General features: G+C 39.2%; 1 protein-coding gene across 1 annotated transcript in view; it reads left to right on the top strand.

Moving 5' to 3' along the window:
- LOC126278512 (caseinolytic peptidase B protein homolog) overlaps positions 1-11,652 on the top strand; it is a 72,778-nt gene extending 61,126 nt beyond the window's left edge. The window contains exons 7-10 of the mRNA XM_049978677.1: positions 1,911-2,072; positions 2,677-2,833; positions 2,998-3,191; positions 11,165-11,652. Coding sequence (XP_049834634.1) covers positions 1,911-2,072; positions 2,677-2,833; positions 2,998-3,191; positions 11,165-11,473 — 822 coding nt within the window. The 3' untranslated portion in view covers positions 11,474-11,652. The remainder of the gene's footprint in view (positions 1-1,910; positions 2,073-2,676; positions 2,834-2,997; positions 3,192-11,164) is intronic.
- Positions 11,653-20,768: the final 9,116 nt, after the last annotated feature.

The raw sequence follows: 20,768 nt of genomic DNA, 5'->3' as shown, positions 1-20,768 counted from the left end.
TCCAGATGTTAATAATTTCTGCAGAATATATTAATGTACATGGCCTTTTAATATGGACATCGTGTCTCTAGTTGGTCAAGGTGTTCTAATTTTCCTGAGTATGAATATATTAATATTCTAATGTCAAACTAAACTTAAACTGCAGTTGCATTATATGTGATTAAAACTGATGCACTGTTGATAAGAAACGGGTGTTAAACACTTGAAGTCCTAAGTCAAAAGAAATACTTATCCTTTTTTACATTATCAACAGGTCCAAAGTCTCGGTTCAAGTTATCAAGGCATTAATTTTATCTATCCCTGAAGACCTAGAAGGCTAGAAGCCATTAGATACAGTTCAATAGTGCAGCCTAATGAACAAAATAAGAGCATATCTACATCCATACTCCGCAAGCCACCTGACAGTGTGTGGCGGAAGGTACCTTGAGTACATCTGTCAGCTCTCCCTTCTATTCCAGTCTCGTATTGTTCATGGAAAGGAGGATTGTCGGTATGCTTCTGTGTGGGCTGTAAGCTCTCTGATTTTATTCTCATGGTCTCTTCGCGAGATATACGTAGGAGGGAGCAATATATTGCTTGACTCTTCGGTGAAGATATGTTCTCGAAACTTTAACAAAAGCCCGTACTGAGCTACTGAGCATCTCTCCTGCAGAGTCTTCCACTGGAGTTTATCTATCATCACTGTAGTGCTTTTGCGATTACTAAATGATGCTGTAACGAAGCGCGCTGCTCTCCGTTGGATCTTCTCTATCTCTTCTATCAACCCTATCTGGTACGGACCCCACACTGCTGAGCAGTATTCAAGCAGTGGGCTAACAAGCGTAAAAATGAGACAGCTGTGTGACTGGGTTGAAGAGTTACTAACAAACAGAACACAGCATCTCATTCTCAATGAAGAGATGTCTTCAGACATAAACATAACTTTGGGCTACCCCAAAGAAATATTTTAAGATCATAAATTACAAATAAATCTTATATTATTGTATACTCAAAGATTAAAAATGTTGTACAAGTGAAAGCTGAATGTGATGAACAGCCTGTGAAATGGAGAGGACAGAGGGGCAGACGGAAAATGGAGTCTTATTATCTAATGAGGATAAAAATATTAACTGGCTGTTGCTTCTTTAGTAAGAGTGGATAGTGAAAATGTGTTGGGTCATAAATGATGAGGTCATAATTCTTTGAAGAGTATTTATTAACAGCCAGATTTTGAGTAGTGTTAGTTTTTTGTCTTTAGTTTCAGCTAAGGTGAAGTCTTTATCGTTCAGTCTCGAACTCCTTTCATGCTTAGTCAGTGTAATAGTTATACCCCTTTCTAATTGATGTACATGTAATGTGTTACACAGATTGCAGGAAATCCTATAAATTCCACTCTGTTCTAAAGGTGGAATCCTGTATTTACTGCTGAACAGAATGTAGGCAGCAGTATTCTTACTATAAAAAGCTGGAGTATATTTCCAGAAGATATACTTTGTGCCATTACTTACTTTTAGAACACTTTTACCTTATACATTCCTATACTTTTTTCTTTGAGTATAAAGTAATATAACATTTATTTGTTCAGAGTGTCTTTGGGAATCATGTTATGCTTGTGTTTTCCATCAATATATAGTTGTAAAATGTCACAAATCTTTGAAAAACAAACTGTGTACAGCTGTGAACACTTACTGATGTGTGGATTTTCTAACAGTGATTATCTTACAGTGGGATAATAAGCCAAAGCCTGTTCATAATGAACTGCAGATAAATACGGCATAGTAAAGTTTTTTAATACTTCTCATATCCCTCCAAGTACTGACAAAATATTCGATAAATGTTAGCAATCTTGAATGTTTATAAAGTCTGTGCTACTATATCTGCCGAACAAAGAGCTGACATAATGTTTAGTGATACTATACTTTTGTTTCTAGGTTGCAAAGCTAATTGGTGCTCCACCAGGTTATATTGGTCATGATGATGGAGGTCAGCTTACAAAAAGACTTAAACAGTGTCCAAATGCTGTTGTCCTTTTTGATGAAGTAGATAAAGCTCATCCTGATGTCCTCACTGTTCTTCTGCAGTTGTTTGATGAGGTATGTAAAGAATATGTGATAATCTTGTTAGTGTGTTATGTTTTGGAAATAACCAAACAAATTTTAAAAAAGGAAAAAAAAAACAGTACCATCACAAGTGCAAATAAGGTAAGTAAAGGGAGTGTGCAAATAAGTAGTTGTATGTCATGAATTAAGCAAACAATTAATCAATTAATTACTCTTACATATATATGACAATACTGTGAAACTCACCACATGGAGGAGACAGTGAGCAGCAGGTAGTCACATTGAAAAAAGGCTGCTGAATATTATGGTGGAATCTTGATTTTACATTCTCACTGTAAAGGTGACTCGTTGAGTTGCAGATAGATACAAGAAAAAGACTGCTTGGAGCTGCCAGTGGTGGCGACACTGTGTGCGTGGGGTGTGCTTGCTTGTGTGAATGTGCGTATGTTAACTTTGCTGAGAAAGGCTTTGGCCAATAGCTGTATGTGTAACAGTCTTTTCATTGTTCCTGTCTGCAAGTCACTGAATCATCTTTATGGTGAGGAGCAATCTATCCTTTTTCTTGTTATATAAAGTTTGCTTATAATTTAGTTTACATAAAATGCTAACTTTTAATGCAGTGGAACTGTTTCTGCAGGGTAGATTGACAGATGGGAAAGGAAAAACAATTGAATGTAAAAATGCAGTATTTGTGATGACCTCAAATCTTGCCAGTGATGAAATAGCACAACATGCACTGCAGCTGCGCAGGGAAGCAGAGGATGTTATGCATCAGAGACTGGAGGGAAAACTTGGTAAGTTCCTAACAGCTCTGTAAGGTAAAGAAAACTGTAGGTGTATGACATGACAAACTTAGTATCTCATTCGTAAGGTTTTACATTATAGAATCTCACTGATTGGATCGATTTCTTCTGTGCATTGCTGAAAATTGGAAAACGATTGCTTTCTTCTGTTATAGATGAGAAGGAAGTTCAGGAAACAATAACGATTTCCCGTGGTTTTAAGGAAAATGTTGTGCAACCAATTTTAAAAAGACATTTTCGGAGAGATGAATTTCTTGGTCGTATCAATGAAATAGTCTATTTTCTACCATTTTCTCGGACAGAACTGCTGAAATTAGTTTCTAAGGAGCTTTCCATATGGGCAAAACGGGTAAGCACAAACTACACAATATGTAGCATTTATAACATTGCTGTGGAAGAATGTCACATATGTGGAGCAGATAACAATGATCTTCTCAGTTTTTCACAGAAACCCTGATAAAATGTAAATTATGTTTTAATGACATAACTATGCCTAATTTTTGAACAGATCTTTGTTAGTGTTAATTGACTATCCATTTTTAAGAAAGTAAAGGGTCAAATGATCAGCATGTCAAGGTACTTGACCGGTCTTTTGTGGTTTGTTCAGCGAAACAGATTCTGATTTGGAGGGTTTGTCATTACCACCAGTTTCCACAATAACACATTGAGAAGTTGATAATCATGTGTTGCATGGAATGGGAATATTGGCTTAACTGCTTGGATTCCAAGGATAATAAAAAGATCTATACCTTTCATTATAAGTATCAAAAATATTTCTAGTTGAGACCGTTCCATCTTGAAAGATCTCAGATTTGTCCATCCACATTTTCTGTGGTCTTCCTCTACTATGTTTTCCTGTTGTTTTGTAACTACACATTACCTGTGGATATATGTTTCCACCCATTCTTCCTAGTAGGATTAAATATGTGCTTCAGTTTCTTCCAGTATACTCTTTGACAACTAGTCTGAGTCTTATATCTTCATTTCAACCTTGTAGTTCATCAAATAAATACCTTATCTATGCTGACTAGATTCTTTTCTTTTGTTTCCACTCCATAAAGGTTTGTTGGGGCAATCATTGTTCCATAAAATTTTATCACTTATCCAGTAGTGGTTTTGCCCTATAAGCTACTGTGGTTTGTGTCATATAATTTATAAAATTATACAATTTAGGAGTCAATATCACTCAAAATGTCTGAACTTAAAAACTTGCAGTGGTCTGCATTATTATTCACAATTATCAACACACACACACACATTTTGATTTCGTTTGATTAAATGTATTTGTTTTCACGCAATACAAGATAAAAAAATTTGTGCGTCATCTCATTAATATTTGTTAATGCCCTATATTTGAATAATAATGAATACCAACAGTGAGTTAATGTGAAAACATTAAGAAAACTGTAAGTGTTTTTCATTGGAAAAAGATGAAAATGAATATTCCAAGTGGTCATGTTGCAGCAGCTTACCAGTCACTCACTGTCACCTGTCAGTGTTTTTATAAAAGCCTAGTGGTTGTCTCATGAATAATTTGTAAATTATAAACTGCTAACAATACTTTTTCAACAAAATGAACAAAAACTAAATTATTGGTTATTGCTGCTGTACATTACAAACATATCAAGCAGCCAGTAATACTTCATTATTCAGTTTTTAGGATGTGAAGGCATTACGGAGCATAAAATAATTGGCATATACAAGAGTTATACATTAAAAACAGGCAGGTATTTGAAAAACTTTAATACAAAAAAGGCTAATGTGTTTTAACTTTTCAGTATTGATTTTCACCTTCCTTGACAAAAAGATGCAGCTGTTGTTACTTTGATCTTCCAGTTACAGAATATTATCTTTCATTAAGTGGTGAATGTTTATTACTCTGGGACTGTGATGAGTGTATACCATGCAACAGCAACAACAAAGTTATCAAATAACTGCTTGCCAATTTCTCAATGCTGCCATGGCTCATTGGCAGTGAGAGTTGTCACCATCATGCGCCCTTCATCTGAATACTCTTTTTCGTAGTTGTAAGTGTTCACTCCCCCCCCCCCCCCCCCCTTTTGCCTTAATGGGAGTCAGCAGTACTGTATGCAACAACCACATGCTTCCTCTTTTGAAAACTGGTGTTCCCTAAAGGTATCTCGAATCAGGCAGAAGTCTAAAAATAAACCATGGGTTACACAAGGATTGAAGATATCATGTGGGACAAAAAGGAGACTGTATCTACCACCTAGCTCTGATCTTAGCATAGTAATGCAAGACAAAGTATACTGCAAATATTGAAGCAAGTAATTCAGAAATCTAAGCAGCTTTATTATGAAAAAAAGATAATTACATCAGGCAACAAAATAAAAACTACATGAGATACAGTGAAGATAGAGACAGGTGGGGCAAAAAAGGAAGAGGAACAGATAGCTCTAAAAATAAATGAGACATTGGCAACAAGTGCATGAAGTGTTGCAAACCTGCTAAACAAATACTTTGTTTCTGTTACTTACGGTTTGGGGTTATCAGGTTTAGTAAACAGTGCAATGAAGTATCTGAGACCAGTCTTTACAAATAATTTCAGCAAAATGAAAATAACACTTACATCTCTCAAAGAAGTAGCACCCATCATAAAATCCTTAAAATCAAAGTATTCTATGGGTTATGATAACATATCAACAAAATTAATCAAACAGTGTTCATGTGAGTTGAGTTCTATCTTAAGTTTTGTGTAATCAGTCTTGTACCACTGGAACATTCCCAGTCTGACTAAAATATGTTGAAGTTACACTTCTTTACAAGAAGGGGGGTAAAGAGATAGCTTCAAACTATCAAACAATTTCACTTTTGATGGCTTTTTCAAAAATAGTCGAAAACGTTATGTTCAAGCAGTCTCCTTACGCATCTGACTGCAAATAATATATTGTCGAAGTCACAATTTGGGTTTCTTAAGGGTTCTGATATAGAGAAAGCACATTTACATGTATAGTGAGAATGTACTTAATTCATTAGATAACAAATTAAGGACTACTGGCATTCTCTGTAACCTGTCAAAAGCCTTTGACTATGTGAATCACAGCATTCTCTATTAGAATATTCTGGTGTCACCAGCAGTGCTGCGAAATTATTTGAGTCTTCTCTAACCAACAGGAAACAAAGGGTATTGTTGCAAAATAACTATGCAGGAAGCAGTCAGTCTTCATCTGGCTGGGAATTAATTACACGTGGTGTTCCTCAAGGTTCCACATGGGGCCATTGCTTTTTCTTGTGTATGTTTATGATCTCTCATCTGTTACATTGCCAGATGGTAAGTTTGTTTTGTTTGCAGATGATATGAACATTGCAATAATTAACAAGATGAGTGCAAATTTAGAAATGGCTGCTAAGCAAATTTTCACTGACATTGATAAATGTTTTAAAACTAATTCACTGTCATTAAACTTTGAAAAGATCCACTGTATACAGTTCAAAACCTGTAAGAGATTTCCTTCCAGCATGTCTATAACATATGAAGACATGCGGATCGAAGAGGTTGATAGTGTTAAATTTCAGGGATTACAACACCACAATAAATTCAGTTGGGAATGGCATACTACAGAACTGCTAGAGTGCCCAAACAAGCCTGTATTTGCAGTGAGTATGATGTCAGATGTAGGAGATATTAAAAGCAAAAAAAAAACTTTCATACTTTGCTTACTTTCTTTCTATTATATCATATGGTATTATGTACTGGAGTAACTCGTCAAACTGAGCAAAAGTTTGTAGCATGCAAAAGTATGTAATAAGACTCGTTTGTGGTGTAAATTCCAGATCATCATGTAGAAACCTGTTCAAGGAACTTTGTATTCTAACCACTGGCTTCTAAGTATATTTATTCCTTAATGAAATTTGTTCCAAGGAATATATCTCTGTGTCTGACCAATAGCTCAATACATGGTATTGATACCAGAAATAACAATCTACATAAATACTTAAAATCAATTACCTTGTTCCAACAAGGAATCCAATATTCAGGAACACACATTTTCAATAAATTGCCAGCAATCATTAAAAACTTGGTTTCAGATAAAGCGCAGTGTAAAAAGAGTTTCAAAGGCTTTATGATATACAGCTCCTTCTACTCTGTAGATGAAGATCTTAACAGGGACTGTTAGACCAGCTTCAATAAAAATGTGTGTTACATTTCAGTTTTGACAGCACTTTGCCACAGTTGTCAAGATTTGGTATTTTGTGAATGATAAATTTATTAAAAGTGTGTAACCATGTTTCATTCTGAAAGCTTTTTAATTATGTAAATACTATTAGTGGTTTCAGTTTGCTGTAATGTATTCGTGTATTTTGAAAATCTCCTGAGAAACGATCAGGGTAGTGAGTATTATATTCAAATGTTTTACATATTTTGTGTTATACTTCATGACTGGTTCCGCATCCATGAGAATTGTCTCATTTTTGGGTCTGTGGAATGTAAACTAAATCTAATGTAATCTAACATACTCACAACATGTTCAAATGGTACTTTAATATAAACACTTTCCTCTGAAGGAATCATGCAGATTTCTGTGTTCTTTTTGTTGTTGTTCTGGTGCATGATTACACGACTGCGATCTTGGTAAGTATGATGGTGTGGGCTCTTTCCCCTCCTTGTACAAGTAATTCAAAGCTCTCTTTTTCCACCTTAAAAGTCTTTTTGCCAACGATAGCATTCAATCAAATTGTAGACTCAAGATAAACTCTACAAATATCTTAATTTGTTTCTGAAGCAGTTTTCCTCAAGTGGATAATTTACTAGATTTTTTAATGTTTTTCTCACGCATCTGGACTGTAAACTTTATAATTTATTTATTTTAATCTGACGCTTTCTTAATCAAAGATGATACATTTTCAGAGGACTGCAATTTGTTTGGGGCAAAGTGTGGAGAGAGAATTTTATAAATGCAATTTTGTCAAATAAACACAAGATTGGAGACTGTGGCTATTATATGAAATAAATTGTTGATGGTGTACAGCAACTAGCCACAAATTGATTTTAGGGTACTTTATTTAGAAAGTATCATTATTGGTTTGGAACTGTTCACAGTTCATCATCAGACAGTTTTTCGTGCTTTCAACAAAACAAATGATAGAATGGTTTCCTGTGAGTTGCCCTGGAATAAACAATTATATCATTTGTTTTCATGAAAGCATGAAAATAGTCTGATGATGAATTGTGAAAAATTCGAAACTGGTAATGGTACTTTTTGAATAAAGTAATCTAAATCCCATTTGTGGCTGGTTGCTGTATAGCATCAACAAGTTGATTTCATAAAAAGTTTTCCAGTGACAGAGATGCAGAATGTAGTTAAGTACATGTTGTTGTTGTTGCGGTCTTCAGTCCTGAGACTGGTTTGATGCAGCTCTCCATGCCACTCTATCCTGTGCAAGCCTCTTCATCTCCCAGTACCTACTGCAACCTACATCCTTTTGACTCTGCTTAGTGTATTCATCTCTTGGTCTCCCTCTACGATTTTTACCCTCCACACTGCCCTCCAATACTAAATTGGTGATCCCTTCATGCCTCAGAACATGTCCTACCAACCTATCCCTTCTTCTGGTCAAGTTGTGCCACAAACTTCTCTTCTCCCCAATCCTATTCAATACTTCCTCATTAGTTATATGATCTACCCATCTAATCTTCAGCATTCTTCTGTAGCACCACATTGTGAAAGCTTCTATTCTCTTCTTGTCCAAACTATTTATCGTCCATGTTTCACTTCCATACATGGCTACACTCCATACAAATACTTTCAGAAATGACTTCCTGACACTTAAATCTATACTCGATGTTAACAAATTTCTCTTCTTCAGAAACGCTTTCCCTGCCATTGCCAGTCTACATTTTATATCCTCTCTACTTCAACCATCATCAGTTATTTTGCTCCCCAAATAGCAAAACTCCTTTACTACTTTAAGTGTCTCATTTCCTAATCTTAATTCCCTCAGCATTACCCGACTTAATTTGACTACATTCCATTATCGTCGTTTTACCTTTGTTGATTTTCATCTTATATCCTCCTTTCAAGACACTATCCATTCCATTCAACTGCTCTTCCAAGTCCTTTCCTGTCTGCGACAGAATTACAATATCATCGGCGAACCTCAAAGTTTTTATTTCTTCTCCATGGATTTTAATACCTACTCCAAATTTTTCTTTCGTTTCCTTTACTGCTTGCTCAATATACAGATTGAATAACATCGGGGAGAGGCTACAACCCTGTCTTACTCCCTTCCCAACCACTGCTTCCTTTTCATGTCCCTCGACTCTTATAACAGCCATCTGGTTTCTGTACAAATTGTAAATAGCCTTTTGCTCCCTGTATTTTACCCCTGCCACCTTTAGAATTTGAAAGAGAGTATTCCAGTCAACATTGTCAAAAGCTTTCTCCAAGTCTACAAATGCTAGAAACGTAGGTTTGCCTTTCCTTAATCTATCTTCTAAGATAAGTCGTAAGGTCAGTATTGCCTCACGTGTTCCAGTATTTCTACTGAATCCAAACAGTTAAGTACATATGTGTGGAAATTAGACAACTGAAAAAGTTGCAAGAAATGCAGCAGTAGCAGATGTTAACTAAAAAATTCCATTACCATCTTTTTAATACGTTGTTTAAACATAAATAATAATTGTCACCCATTTGCATTTAGTGGGAATTCTACTGATAAGCCAAGGTATTAGCACCATCCCTCCTGTGTGAAGTGAGCTTTTGTGATGGTTGTCCTATTCATTTGTCACCACCATTAATATGTGCTGAATGTGAGTTTATTACAGTGAAATCAGTGATAGATAATGTGGCATAAGGATGCTAATACTTCACATAACCTGATTGTTAGAAGCTGGCTTGCTATGTAAATTGGTAGTAGGTGGTAAATATATGCTGAAGAAACATCAAATATTTAAGAATGTACTGTTCCTCATTTTTTTTTCCAATCAGGCCAATTTGAATCCAGTAACTTTGGTACCATAATGATTGGTTGCTGAAACAAATGCAAACTTGTTCTTCAGTTAGATGAATTGTTCTTCCTGCTAAATTCACCAGCTGTGGTATCTAGGTACACCTCCATCCAGAAAAATGCAATCTTGTCATGTGTATTATGAAACATATGCAGGCCAGTTCTTATATATTGTTTTGTATAAATTTGAAATTTATTAAATGAATTTTATGTTAAATGTGAAGGCCATTCAATGTTGTTGTTGTGACCATGGCTTTTGAAATTACAAGATATGAGAGCAATTTACGTTCTCCACAACCTTGTCACTGTCCGGCAACTAATTCTGAAAATCTGAGCGCATAAGCAGGGCCTGTTAAATAATGATGAGGAAGCTTCATTTAATTTTCTTTACAGCATTGTTGATTGCCAACATGCATTCACGTATGCTACTTTTATGTGCTAAATATGTTAGAATCCTCAATAATAATCAATCATATTATGCTTCCACAAAATGTTGGCTGAACTTATTACAAGGAGTGTCAGCCTGGTACAAATAACCAGACCTAATCTCTGATATGCCCATGCATTCACAGGGAGGAAGACAGGCCATTGCTCATTAATATTTTAAAAAAATGCACATCACTGCCTTGTTAATGATTGCAGAGTGCAGCATATTAAAATATATTGTAATAACATTACTTTTCCTGCATTGGAATTTATAAAATAAACATGAGATTTTACATGGTGGTGGCAGTTTTTGTTAAGGAAGCCTTGCCTCAGCTCTCTGGGATCTTGTGATTGTTTTGGAAATAATGATGAAGGCTAACTACTAAATCTGTCTTGTTGCTTAGGAACTAGACTGTTGTGTCCTCTTTTGCCAGTTATTTGAAGATAATTCCTTGGATCACCATTAGAGACAACACCAGGGTGTCCAAGCAATGTTTATTACTTTAGAGAAAGGCTTAAACAAAGTATCAGAAATACTATTGACCACTTCATAGCTTATAATGCTCCTCATTGAACATGACATTCTTATTCATAACACTTTCCCTGTCACTGATGTAGATTTTAGCTACACTGGTTTAAGAAGTTTCCTAGACACAGTCGAAAAATGGGTACTATCAAATGTACCTGATATGAAGTGGTGTGTTAGCCCACAGTTTGCAAACCACATTGTAATGTAAACTAACTATGTAATGTGAATTTGTAGAGTGTACATTTTAGTAAATTACAGCTGTTTCAATGAAAAAGTGAACAAGCATGATGCTAATGAGTGGTGGTAATATTACGGCTGGCGAATGTTTGTTGTTAGACAGTAAATATACTTATTGTTTTTAACAGCAAATAAGCACAGTAGTCTTACAATTGTTTCAGGCTAAAGATAAGCATGCAATAAAGTTGACATGGGATCGAGAAGTGGAATCTCTGCTTGCTGATGGATATGATGTGCACTACGGTGCACGGTCTATAAAGTATGAAGTTGAACGTCGTGTGGTCAACCAGCTGGCAGCAGCCCATGAAAAAGGTTACATTGGACGTGGTTTTGAAGTGCATCTAGTTGCACTGTGGCCTGATACCGCTGAGAGTGGGGTTATACGGTTACGTGTAAAGGCACCTGGAGCTCGTACCTATGCAGACGTAGTAAACAACCCTGGTTCTGGTCTAGGAGAGTTTTGGAAATGAAGATTTGGTTTTGTGATTCTACTTTTGAAATAATTACTCCAGCATGTATTAATTTTTATGTAAAACACTGATTTAGTTATAAAACCTCTTGAACTATGTCTGGTGCTTTAAATGAAAGTAATTGTTGTAAACAGTATTAGTTTGTTAAATTAAAAGATTTATGCTTGTGACAAAAGTAATTGCTGGCTATTTCATCTGTATATGTAAGCTGTCCTGCAATATAACGCCACCATATACTTCCTATCTTAACAGCAGGTTTTACTTGTAGTAATCCCAAGACCACTGCAGAAGTGTGCATTGTGGATATGAAGATAACTTAATAATTGGAAAATTTTGAGAAAGTATGTCAACAAATATGGGAAATATGAGAGGCAAAGTGATAACCTATAAAAATACATTGCTGAAAACATTGCACAATCTAGCTGTAGGGATAACCCTGTTGTTCTTATGAAATAAACACTGTAATAGGTCTGTAATCCTATCAAGTTAAGAAAATATGTGGACATTCCCTGTCAGCAATCAGAAATTCACAATGATTTTGTAATGCACACACCATAGAGTAGCTTGTGGAAAATAGATTTAGGCATTTTCATCATCATCAGAGTTGTAATCTTAACTGGAATTTGTGAAATTATAATCATCCACACATTAACATCCAATGACATAATTGTATGAGGCAAGATGAAATGCTGAAGTAATTAATTATTCTAACATGTGGATTAAGAATAATAATATGCAGCATTCACGTCTTTTAGGTGCCTCTTCAAGGAGTTAGGCATTCTTTTTACACTTGCACAATACAGTGTGACACTTAAGAGGCTTTGTATACTGTTTTACATATTAGCTGGATATTTTTCAAAGAGCTCTTGGCAGAGTGGGGGAGTGACTGTGTACATGAAAAACAGTATTCCATTTGAATATTAACATATCAAAATGCTTCACTGAACAGTTCACTGAATGTTGGGCAGGAGCAGTTGAATTTAGAGAAATTAAAATTTTAATTGTCTGTTGGCCCAGTGTGGCCTGAGCGCCCAGTTGTTGCACATCAACGGCGCAGAAAGATACGTATATAGCTTCTTTTCTGTGTTTACTTCATAGATTCTTACTTAAATTGAGTGTGCGTTTCATACAGGAGGTGTAATTTCAAGTTTTAGTTACTGATTGGGAGGACGTTCCAAGGCGTGGCAGGCAGCAAAAGACATGCCCCGAGGCTGATCAGAAAGCCTCCCCGGTATGTCTGACAGACAGGTTCCAGATACTGTCTCTGGCTGAGCCAGATGCAGCTGCCTGCCCTGTTTCAGAGGATGATTCTCAGCCTTCAAGGTCCGGGCAACTGCAGAGGGTGGGCTTATTGGTAGTTGGGAGCTCCAATGTTAGGCGCGTAATGGGGCCCTTAGGGATATTGGGGCTAAGGAGCGGAAGAAATCCAGTGTGCACTTTGTGTGCATTCCGGGTGGAGTCATTCCTGATATGGAAAGGGTCCTTCCGGATGCCATGAAAAGCACATTGGGTGCAGCCAGCTGCAGGTGGTGGCATATGTCAGCACTAATGACATATGCTGCTTTGGATCTGAGGAAATTCTCTCTGGATTCCAGTGGCTATCTGATTTGGTGAAGGCTGCCGGTCTTGCTCACAAGATGAAGGCAGAGCTCACCATCTGCAGCATTGTTGACAGAACCGACTGCGCACCTTTGGTGCAGAGCCAGGTGGAGGGTCTGAATCAGAGGCTCAGACAGTTTTGCAACCGTGTTGGCTGCAGATTCCTTGACTTGTGCCATAGGGTGGTGGGGTTTCGGGTTCCGCTGAATAGGTAAGAAGTTCACTACACTCAGCTGGCGGCTACACGGGTAGCGGAGGCTGTGTGGCATGGACTGGGTGGTTTTTTAGGTTAGAAGGCCTCGGGAAAGTACAGGGTGGGCTACAATCTCAAAAGGGTGCATGGCAAATACAGGACGTGCTTGGATCAAGGAACAGTCGGAATTGTAGTTGTAAATTGTTGTAGTTGTGCTGGGAAAGTCCCTGAGCTTCAAGCGCTAATAGAAAGCACAGAAGCTGAAATCGTTATAGTTACAGAAAGCTGGCTAAAGCCTGAAATAAGTTCTGCAGAAACTTTTACAAGTCTCGGACGGTGTTCAGGAAAGACAGATTAGGCAGAATTGGTGGTGGAGTGTTTGTGTCTGTCAGTAGTGGTTTGAAGTCAAAGTAGATACACCGTGCGAATTGGTATGGGTGGAGGTTATACGTAACAGCTGAACTAAGTTAATAATTGGCTCCTTCTACCGACCCGCAGACTCCGATGATATAGTTGCTGAACAAATCAGAGAAAATTTGAGTCTCGTAACAAATAAATACCCCACTCATACGGTTATAATTGGTGGGGACTTCAACCTTCCCTCGATATGTTGGCAAAAATACTTGTTCACAACCGGTGGTAGGCAGAAAACATCTTCCGAGATTGCCTAAATGCTTTCTCCGAAAATTATTTCGAGCAGTTAGTCCACGAACCCACGCGAATTGTAAATGGTTGTGAAAACATGCTTGACCTCTTAGTCTCAGACAATCCAGAGCTAACAGAGAGCATCGTGATTGATACAGGAATTAGTGATCACAAGGTCGTTGTAGCTAGGCTCAATACCGTTTCTTCCAAATTCACCAGAAACAAATGCAAAATAATTTTATTTAAAAAAGCGGAAAAAGTGTCGCTAGAAGCCTTCCTAACAGACAGTAGTAATAGACGGCAAATCATCGAGTAAAACTGAAGTGATATCAGGTGTCCCCCAGGGAAGCGTCCTGGGACCTCATCTGTTCCTGACCTATATAAATGACCTGGGTGACAATCTGAGCAGTTCTCTTAGGTTATTCGCAGATGATGCTGTAATTTACCGTCTAGTAAGGTCATCCAAAGACCAGTAACAGTTGCAAAGCGATTTAGAAAAGATTGCTGTATTTGTGGCAGGTGGCAGTTGACGTTAAATAACGATAAGTGTGAGGTGATTCACATGAGTTCCAAAAGAAATCTGTTGGAATTCGATTACTCGATAAATAGTACAATTCACAAGGCTGTAAATTCCTGGGTGTTAAAATTACAAACAACTTCAGTTGGAAAGACCACACAGATCATATTGTGGGGAAGGTGAGCCAAAGGTTGCATTTCATTGGCAGGCCATTTAGAAGATGCAACAAGTCCACAAAAGAAACAGCTTACACTACACTTGTTTTTTGTCGCGGCGAGATCTATTTATGAAACTTCAGTCACCAACATTCTCTTCTGAATGTGAAAATATTTTGTTGAGCCCAACTTACATAGGTAGCGGCTTGATTTCAAATTCCTGTTAGTGTTAAAATTTGTGCACCATGATCTGAAAGGCTATTTACCCTTTTGGTAATGGAATACATCTCCAGTAATGAACGAACAAAAATGTTGTCTGTAGTTGAGTTACTGTTGCTCCGTACTCTGGTCAGAAGGAATACAGTCTGCATCTGATGATATGAGTTTAGATTAGTGTACAGTCTGAATATCAGGGGTAGGCTACGACCTTGTCTCACTCCCTTCTCAGGTACACTTTCCTTTTATACCCCTCGACTCATAACTTCCGTCTGTTGCCTGTACAAGTTGTAAATAGGCTTTCATTTCCCGCATTTCATCTCTGTGACCTCCAAAATTTTGAAAAGAGTATTCCAGTCAACATTCTCTAAGAGAAGTTGTAGGATTAATATTGCTTCTCATATTCCTACATTTCTTTCAGGACCCAGCTGACCTTCACTGATGACAGCTTCTACCAGTTTTTCATTCTTCTGTAAGGAGCTCGTGTTAGTGTTTTACAACCAACACTTATTAAACTGATAGTTTGGCAATATTCACATCTGTCAGCACCTACTCTGAGCTGCTACCTTTACAAATAGCCATTGGTCTCTCTGTCAGGTGTTTAGGTGTGTGGGAGGTGTGAACCATCACCTAAGGTGGGTGCGCCCCCTTCTGAAGGGGGCCCCCAGTTTGAAGGAGCATGCCATCAGAGACATGCTGGCATTCATGGGGGATTTTCCTGCAATGAGCCAATCATCTTCACAATTAACATCTATGAAATGTAAATGGAATGAGGCTGACAATTCAAAGACCCTTCCAGTGGCACAATGGTTCCTCATGGTTTAACATACTGAAGATGGTCAGACCTTCACAACAGCACATCCGTTTATTATTCAGAAAGGTGTTGACGCAATTGCCAGCCCTGTGAAATCCTCTCATTTACAGAATGCCATTTTGCTTTTGGAGACTACTTCCGATTCTCAGACAACTACTGCTGGCTGCTTTGCTTCTCCATTGGATATCCTGTTCGTATCAAGGTGAACTAAAAAATAATAGGTAGTTACATCTACATGATTACTCTGCAATTCACATTTAAGTGCTTGGCAGAGCGTTCATCAAACCACAATCATACTATCTCTCTACCATTCCACTCCCAAACAGCGCGCGGGAAAAATGAACACCTAAACCTTTCTGTTCGAGCTCTGATTTCTCTTATTTTATTTTGATGATAATTCCTACCCATGTAAGTTGGGCTCAACAAAATATTTTCACATCCGGAAGAGAATGTTGGTGACTGAAGTTTCGTAAATAGATCTCGCCGCGACAAAAAACAAGTGTAGTGTAAGCTGTTTCTTTTGTGGACTTGTTGCATCTTCTAAGTGGCCTGCCAATGAAATGCAACCTTTGGCTCACCTTCCCCACAATATGATCTGTGTGGTCTTTCCAACTGAAGTTGTTTGCAATTTTAACATCCAGGTACTTAGTTGAATTTACAGCCTTGTGAATTGTACTATTTATCGAGTAATCGAATTCCAACAGATTTCTTTTGGAACTCATGTGGATCACCTCACACTTATCGTTATTTAGCGTCAACTGCCACCTGCCACACCATACAGCAATCTTTTCTAAATCGCTTTGCAACTGATACTGGTCTTTGGATGACCTTACTAGACGGTAAATTACAGCATCATCTGCGAATAACCTAAGAGAACTGCTCAGATTGTCACCCAGGTCATTTATATAGGTCAGGAACAGCAGAGGTCCCAGGACGCTTCCCTGGGGAACACCTGATATCACTTCAGTTTTACTCGATGATTTGCCGTCTGTTGCTACTGTCTCTTAGGAAGGCTTCTAGTGACACTTTTTCCACTTTTTTAAATAAAATTATTTTTCATTTGTTTCTGGTGGATTTGGAAGAAACGGTATTGAGCCTAGGTACTTCTCTACTGTGGTGTTATTTACACCAGGCTGCTCGACACTCTGACTGAGGGCAAAATCAAAACATACATCTCTGACTAGGGTGTCATTATCATCCGTTGAGTGATGAAAAATATAGATGCCTCCTTAGTGCCCACACGCACTCTTTTTCTCATCTTTTATAGAATGGGGCTGCCGTCGAAGATCGAAGCAGGTTACAAAGTAATCACAGTCTGACCAAACATTCTGAACCGGATGCGCTGCTACCAGTGTCATCGTTTCAACCACACTCGAATGTCTTGTCGACACCTGGCCAAATGTGTAACCTGTGGTAGGGTTGCACACGAGGATGACTGTCTGCCTCCCTCCTCCCTGGTCTATCTACTGCATTGGTGATCATCCTGCCTCCTCTCGCCGAGATTGTCTCACGTATCTCAATGAGTGGGCTGTCCAAAAGATCCGGTTAAAGGAAAAGTTTCTTACCTGGTCACTCGTGCTGGCCGGAGTGGCCGTGCGGTTCTAGGCACTACAATCTGGAACTGCTACAGTCGCAGGTTCGAATCTTGCCTCGGACATGGATGTGTGTCATGTCCTTAGGTTAGTTAGGTTTAATTAGTTCTAAGATCTAGGCGACTGGTGACCTCAGAAGTTAAGTTGCATAGTACTCAGAGCCATTTGGTCACTCGCAAGATATTGGCTAGTTGCAAACCCTGTGTTCTACCATCTGGCACTTATAGTACTCCTCTTGCTTCATCTCACTCCACAAAGAACACGGCCACTGTAGTGCCTCGAGAATTTCGGGAGAAATTCTAGAGACACTCGTATTTCACCATCTCGAACACACGATGTTTTAAGGATGAGTATGTGAGTGGAAATGTGTCAACTGTGCCTCAGTTTATGTGTGTGCTGGATGGGCACGTGTTTCAAGAAGACTAAAGTTGTGATGGTCTATTGGCGCTGACAAGTGGTGGCCAGTACAAGGAGTAATCAAGGGCTACTCTTTGGCAGTGAAATAAATAGTAATGACTGTTGGGAACAAATGAAATATGCATTATCTCATGACTCTTATACTCTGTTGTTTGACTTGCTAGGAGCAAGAACTGTTTTGACCAGGGTTATTAAAACCAAAAGAGACTGTAATGATATACGTCAAGTACTAAGGTTTTCCAGACAGGGTTGATTTGCGAGACTTGAAAGCACATGTGAAACTTGTGTAGTTGTTTTATTGTGAAGAAGAAAATGTAGCGAAGTTGATATGAAAGTATTCTGAGAGTAAGAAATCATTTCGAAAGTAGAGAAGTAGTTCAGTATAATTTCCCTAACCAGCACGAAATCTTCGGAGAAGAAGCACTGTGAAGATCGATGCAGCCGTCTGTCCTGAGAAGAAGATCGGCTGCACACAATATGTAAATCACCCGCGAGAGACGTGTAAGTCTTGCACCCCAGTACCACACAATCTCCAGTCATTAGAAAAACATTATAATGTGGTGACCGTGAAAGGACCCGAAGAACGAGGGAATTTTATGACAGAAATCAAGATAAGAAGACATTGAGTTGCCATAGAGACCAAGAGTGACAAGGCAAATAAACTGTTATGCAGAGTTGGATTATGCCCGAAAGGAGAAAAGGGTGAAATAGTTAATAAGCACCAAACAAAGAAAGACGCAGAGAATAGTTCGACTCAGAAGAATTGGTGTGGGGAAGTAAGCAGTCCTCAAACATTTGTCAATCCAGCCGACGCAGTATCCTGCCAATGGCGATGCAGTAATCAGCCGCCGTCGCCGACTGCAACTGCCGTTCACTGTTGCTTCTATTGTGTGGGCTAACCTCCGATGGCTCTTTGAGACCGAGATCCATTCCCCAATTTCTGACCTGACAGTAGCAGACAATGTCATGGTGGATGCTGTTGCTATCTCCAATTCCTTGTGCCGCTATTTTGCAGAAATTTTGAGCTCTTCCCACGATCACCTTGTCTTCCTCCGTCAGAAATGAGTGGAGGAGGCTAGGGAAATACGTTTCTCTTCTCAGAATCGTGAGTGCTACAATGCCACCTTTACTACAAGCGAGCTAGATCATGCTCTCACTTCATCTTGATCCTCCACCCCAGGGCCAGATGCTGTTCACATTCAGATGTTGCAGCATCTTTCTCTTGCAGACAAACACTTTCTGCTTAATATGTACAACTGCATCTGGGTAGAGTGCACGTTTCCCAGACAATGGCGTGAAACCACTGTGATACCCATACCTAAACCTGGTAAGAACAACCACCTTCCTTCTGGCTACCAACCCATCTCTCTCACCAGCTACGTTTGCAAGGTGCTGGAATGTATGATTCATGCCCAGCTGGTGTGGTAGCTCGAGTCTCATAATTTACAAAGCACTGCACACCGTGGATTTCAAGCGCACCTTTGTGCAGTTGACCATCTCGTCACTTTCTCCACCCATGTCATGAATAGTTTCCTGTGGAAATCCCAGACTGTGGCCATGTTTTTTGATTTGGAGAAAGCCTAGGACACCTGTTGGAGTACTGGTATCCTTTGTACACTCTGCACATGGGGCTTCCGTGGCTTCTGGGACATGTTTACTTGAGGAATTTTTAAAAGACTGAGTTTTCAAGTTCTGTGTAGATTCTGCCTTGTCAGACACCTTTATCCATGAGAACAGTGTGCCTCAGGGTTCTGTACTGAAATCAGCCTCTTTGCTATTGCCATTAACCCTACAATGGCCTGTCTCCCGCCGGGAATTTCTGGCTCCCTTTTTGTTGACGAGTTTTTCAACTATAGCAGTTCTCCATGGGCCTGTCTCATTGAGCAGTGTCTTCAGTGATGTCTTGATTGTCTTTACTCATGGAACATTGACAATAGCTTTTGTCTCTCCACTGACAAAACCATCTGTATGAATTTGTGCTGGTGCAATTGGTTTCTCTCACCATCTTTACATCTTGGGCCTGTTGCACTTCTGTTCACTGGAAGTATGAAATTCCTGGGGATCATGCTCGATAGGACACTCTTGGTTCTTGTACATGCCTTACCTGGCAGCCCGCTGTATGCGGTCCCTCAATTTCCTCCATGCTACAGATCGAACCACCCTCATCTGTTTGTACTGGTCCCTTGTCCATCTGAAACTAGACTATGGGTGTTTCGTTTATGATCTACACATATGTCCCTCTTATGCCGTCTCAATACTACCCACCATCGTGGCATCCGTTCAGCCACTGGTGCCTTTTACACTAGCCCAGTTGAGAGTCTGTTTGCAGAAGCTGCTGAACTACTACTTGACTTTCTCCTTAGCAGTTATGCATGCCATTTCTCTGCCATGTTTGGCCACCCATCTGATGCCCCCTTCTTTGATTGCCGGTATGGAGAGTGTCCCTCTTCTCTATTACCTCCTGGAGTTCTTTCAGCTTTTGTTCCTGTAGCTTAACTTCACACTACCTGCAACTTTGCCGGTTGGTGTGAACCCTTCACCACCTTGGCCTTGTGTGGCAGCCCATGTTCACCTTGGCCTTGTGTGGCAGCCTGTGTCCACCTTGGCCTTCATTTGATACCTAAGAACACTACTCCAGCTTCATTGTATCGCCTTCAGTTTCACGACCTTTGCATGGAACACCTTGTGTACACTTATTGCTCTCGGACTGACCATGGTGTAGGGTGTGCCTTTATCATTGGCGCCGATGTTTTTTGGTATTGGCTTTCAGCTCATTGCTCAGTATATACAGCAGAGCCTTTCTCCCTGTATCAGGCCACAGAGTACATCTGACAACACAGGTTTTTCAATTGTTTCCTCTGCTCAGATTCTCTCAGCACTCTTCAAAGCCTCTGTGTGCTGTGCACTGCCCTTCTCTTAGTGCGATGGGTCGAGGAAAACTGTCACTTGCTCGCTCTTGATGGGACCTCTGTGATGTTTACCTGGGTTTGTCCTCATGTTGACCTGCCAGGAAATGAGTCTGCTGACACTGCTGCCAAGACTTTGGCCTCGCCACTGGTCCTCCCTTCGTGGAAATAAGCTCCAGGTTATTAAGCCTCTCCCAGTGGCTTGGATGACCCCCTATCAGCCCTCCCACTGTGAGGTGGT

Source organism: Schistocerca gregaria, chromosome 6 (assembly GCF_023897955.1).
Source record: "Schistocerca gregaria isolate iqSchGreg1 chromosome 6, iqSchGreg1.2, whole genome shotgun sequence".
NCBI lineage: Eukaryota > Metazoa > Arthropoda > Insecta > Orthoptera > Acrididae > Schistocerca > Schistocerca gregaria.
This window is presented reverse-complemented; position numbering and strand designations above follow the sequence as displayed.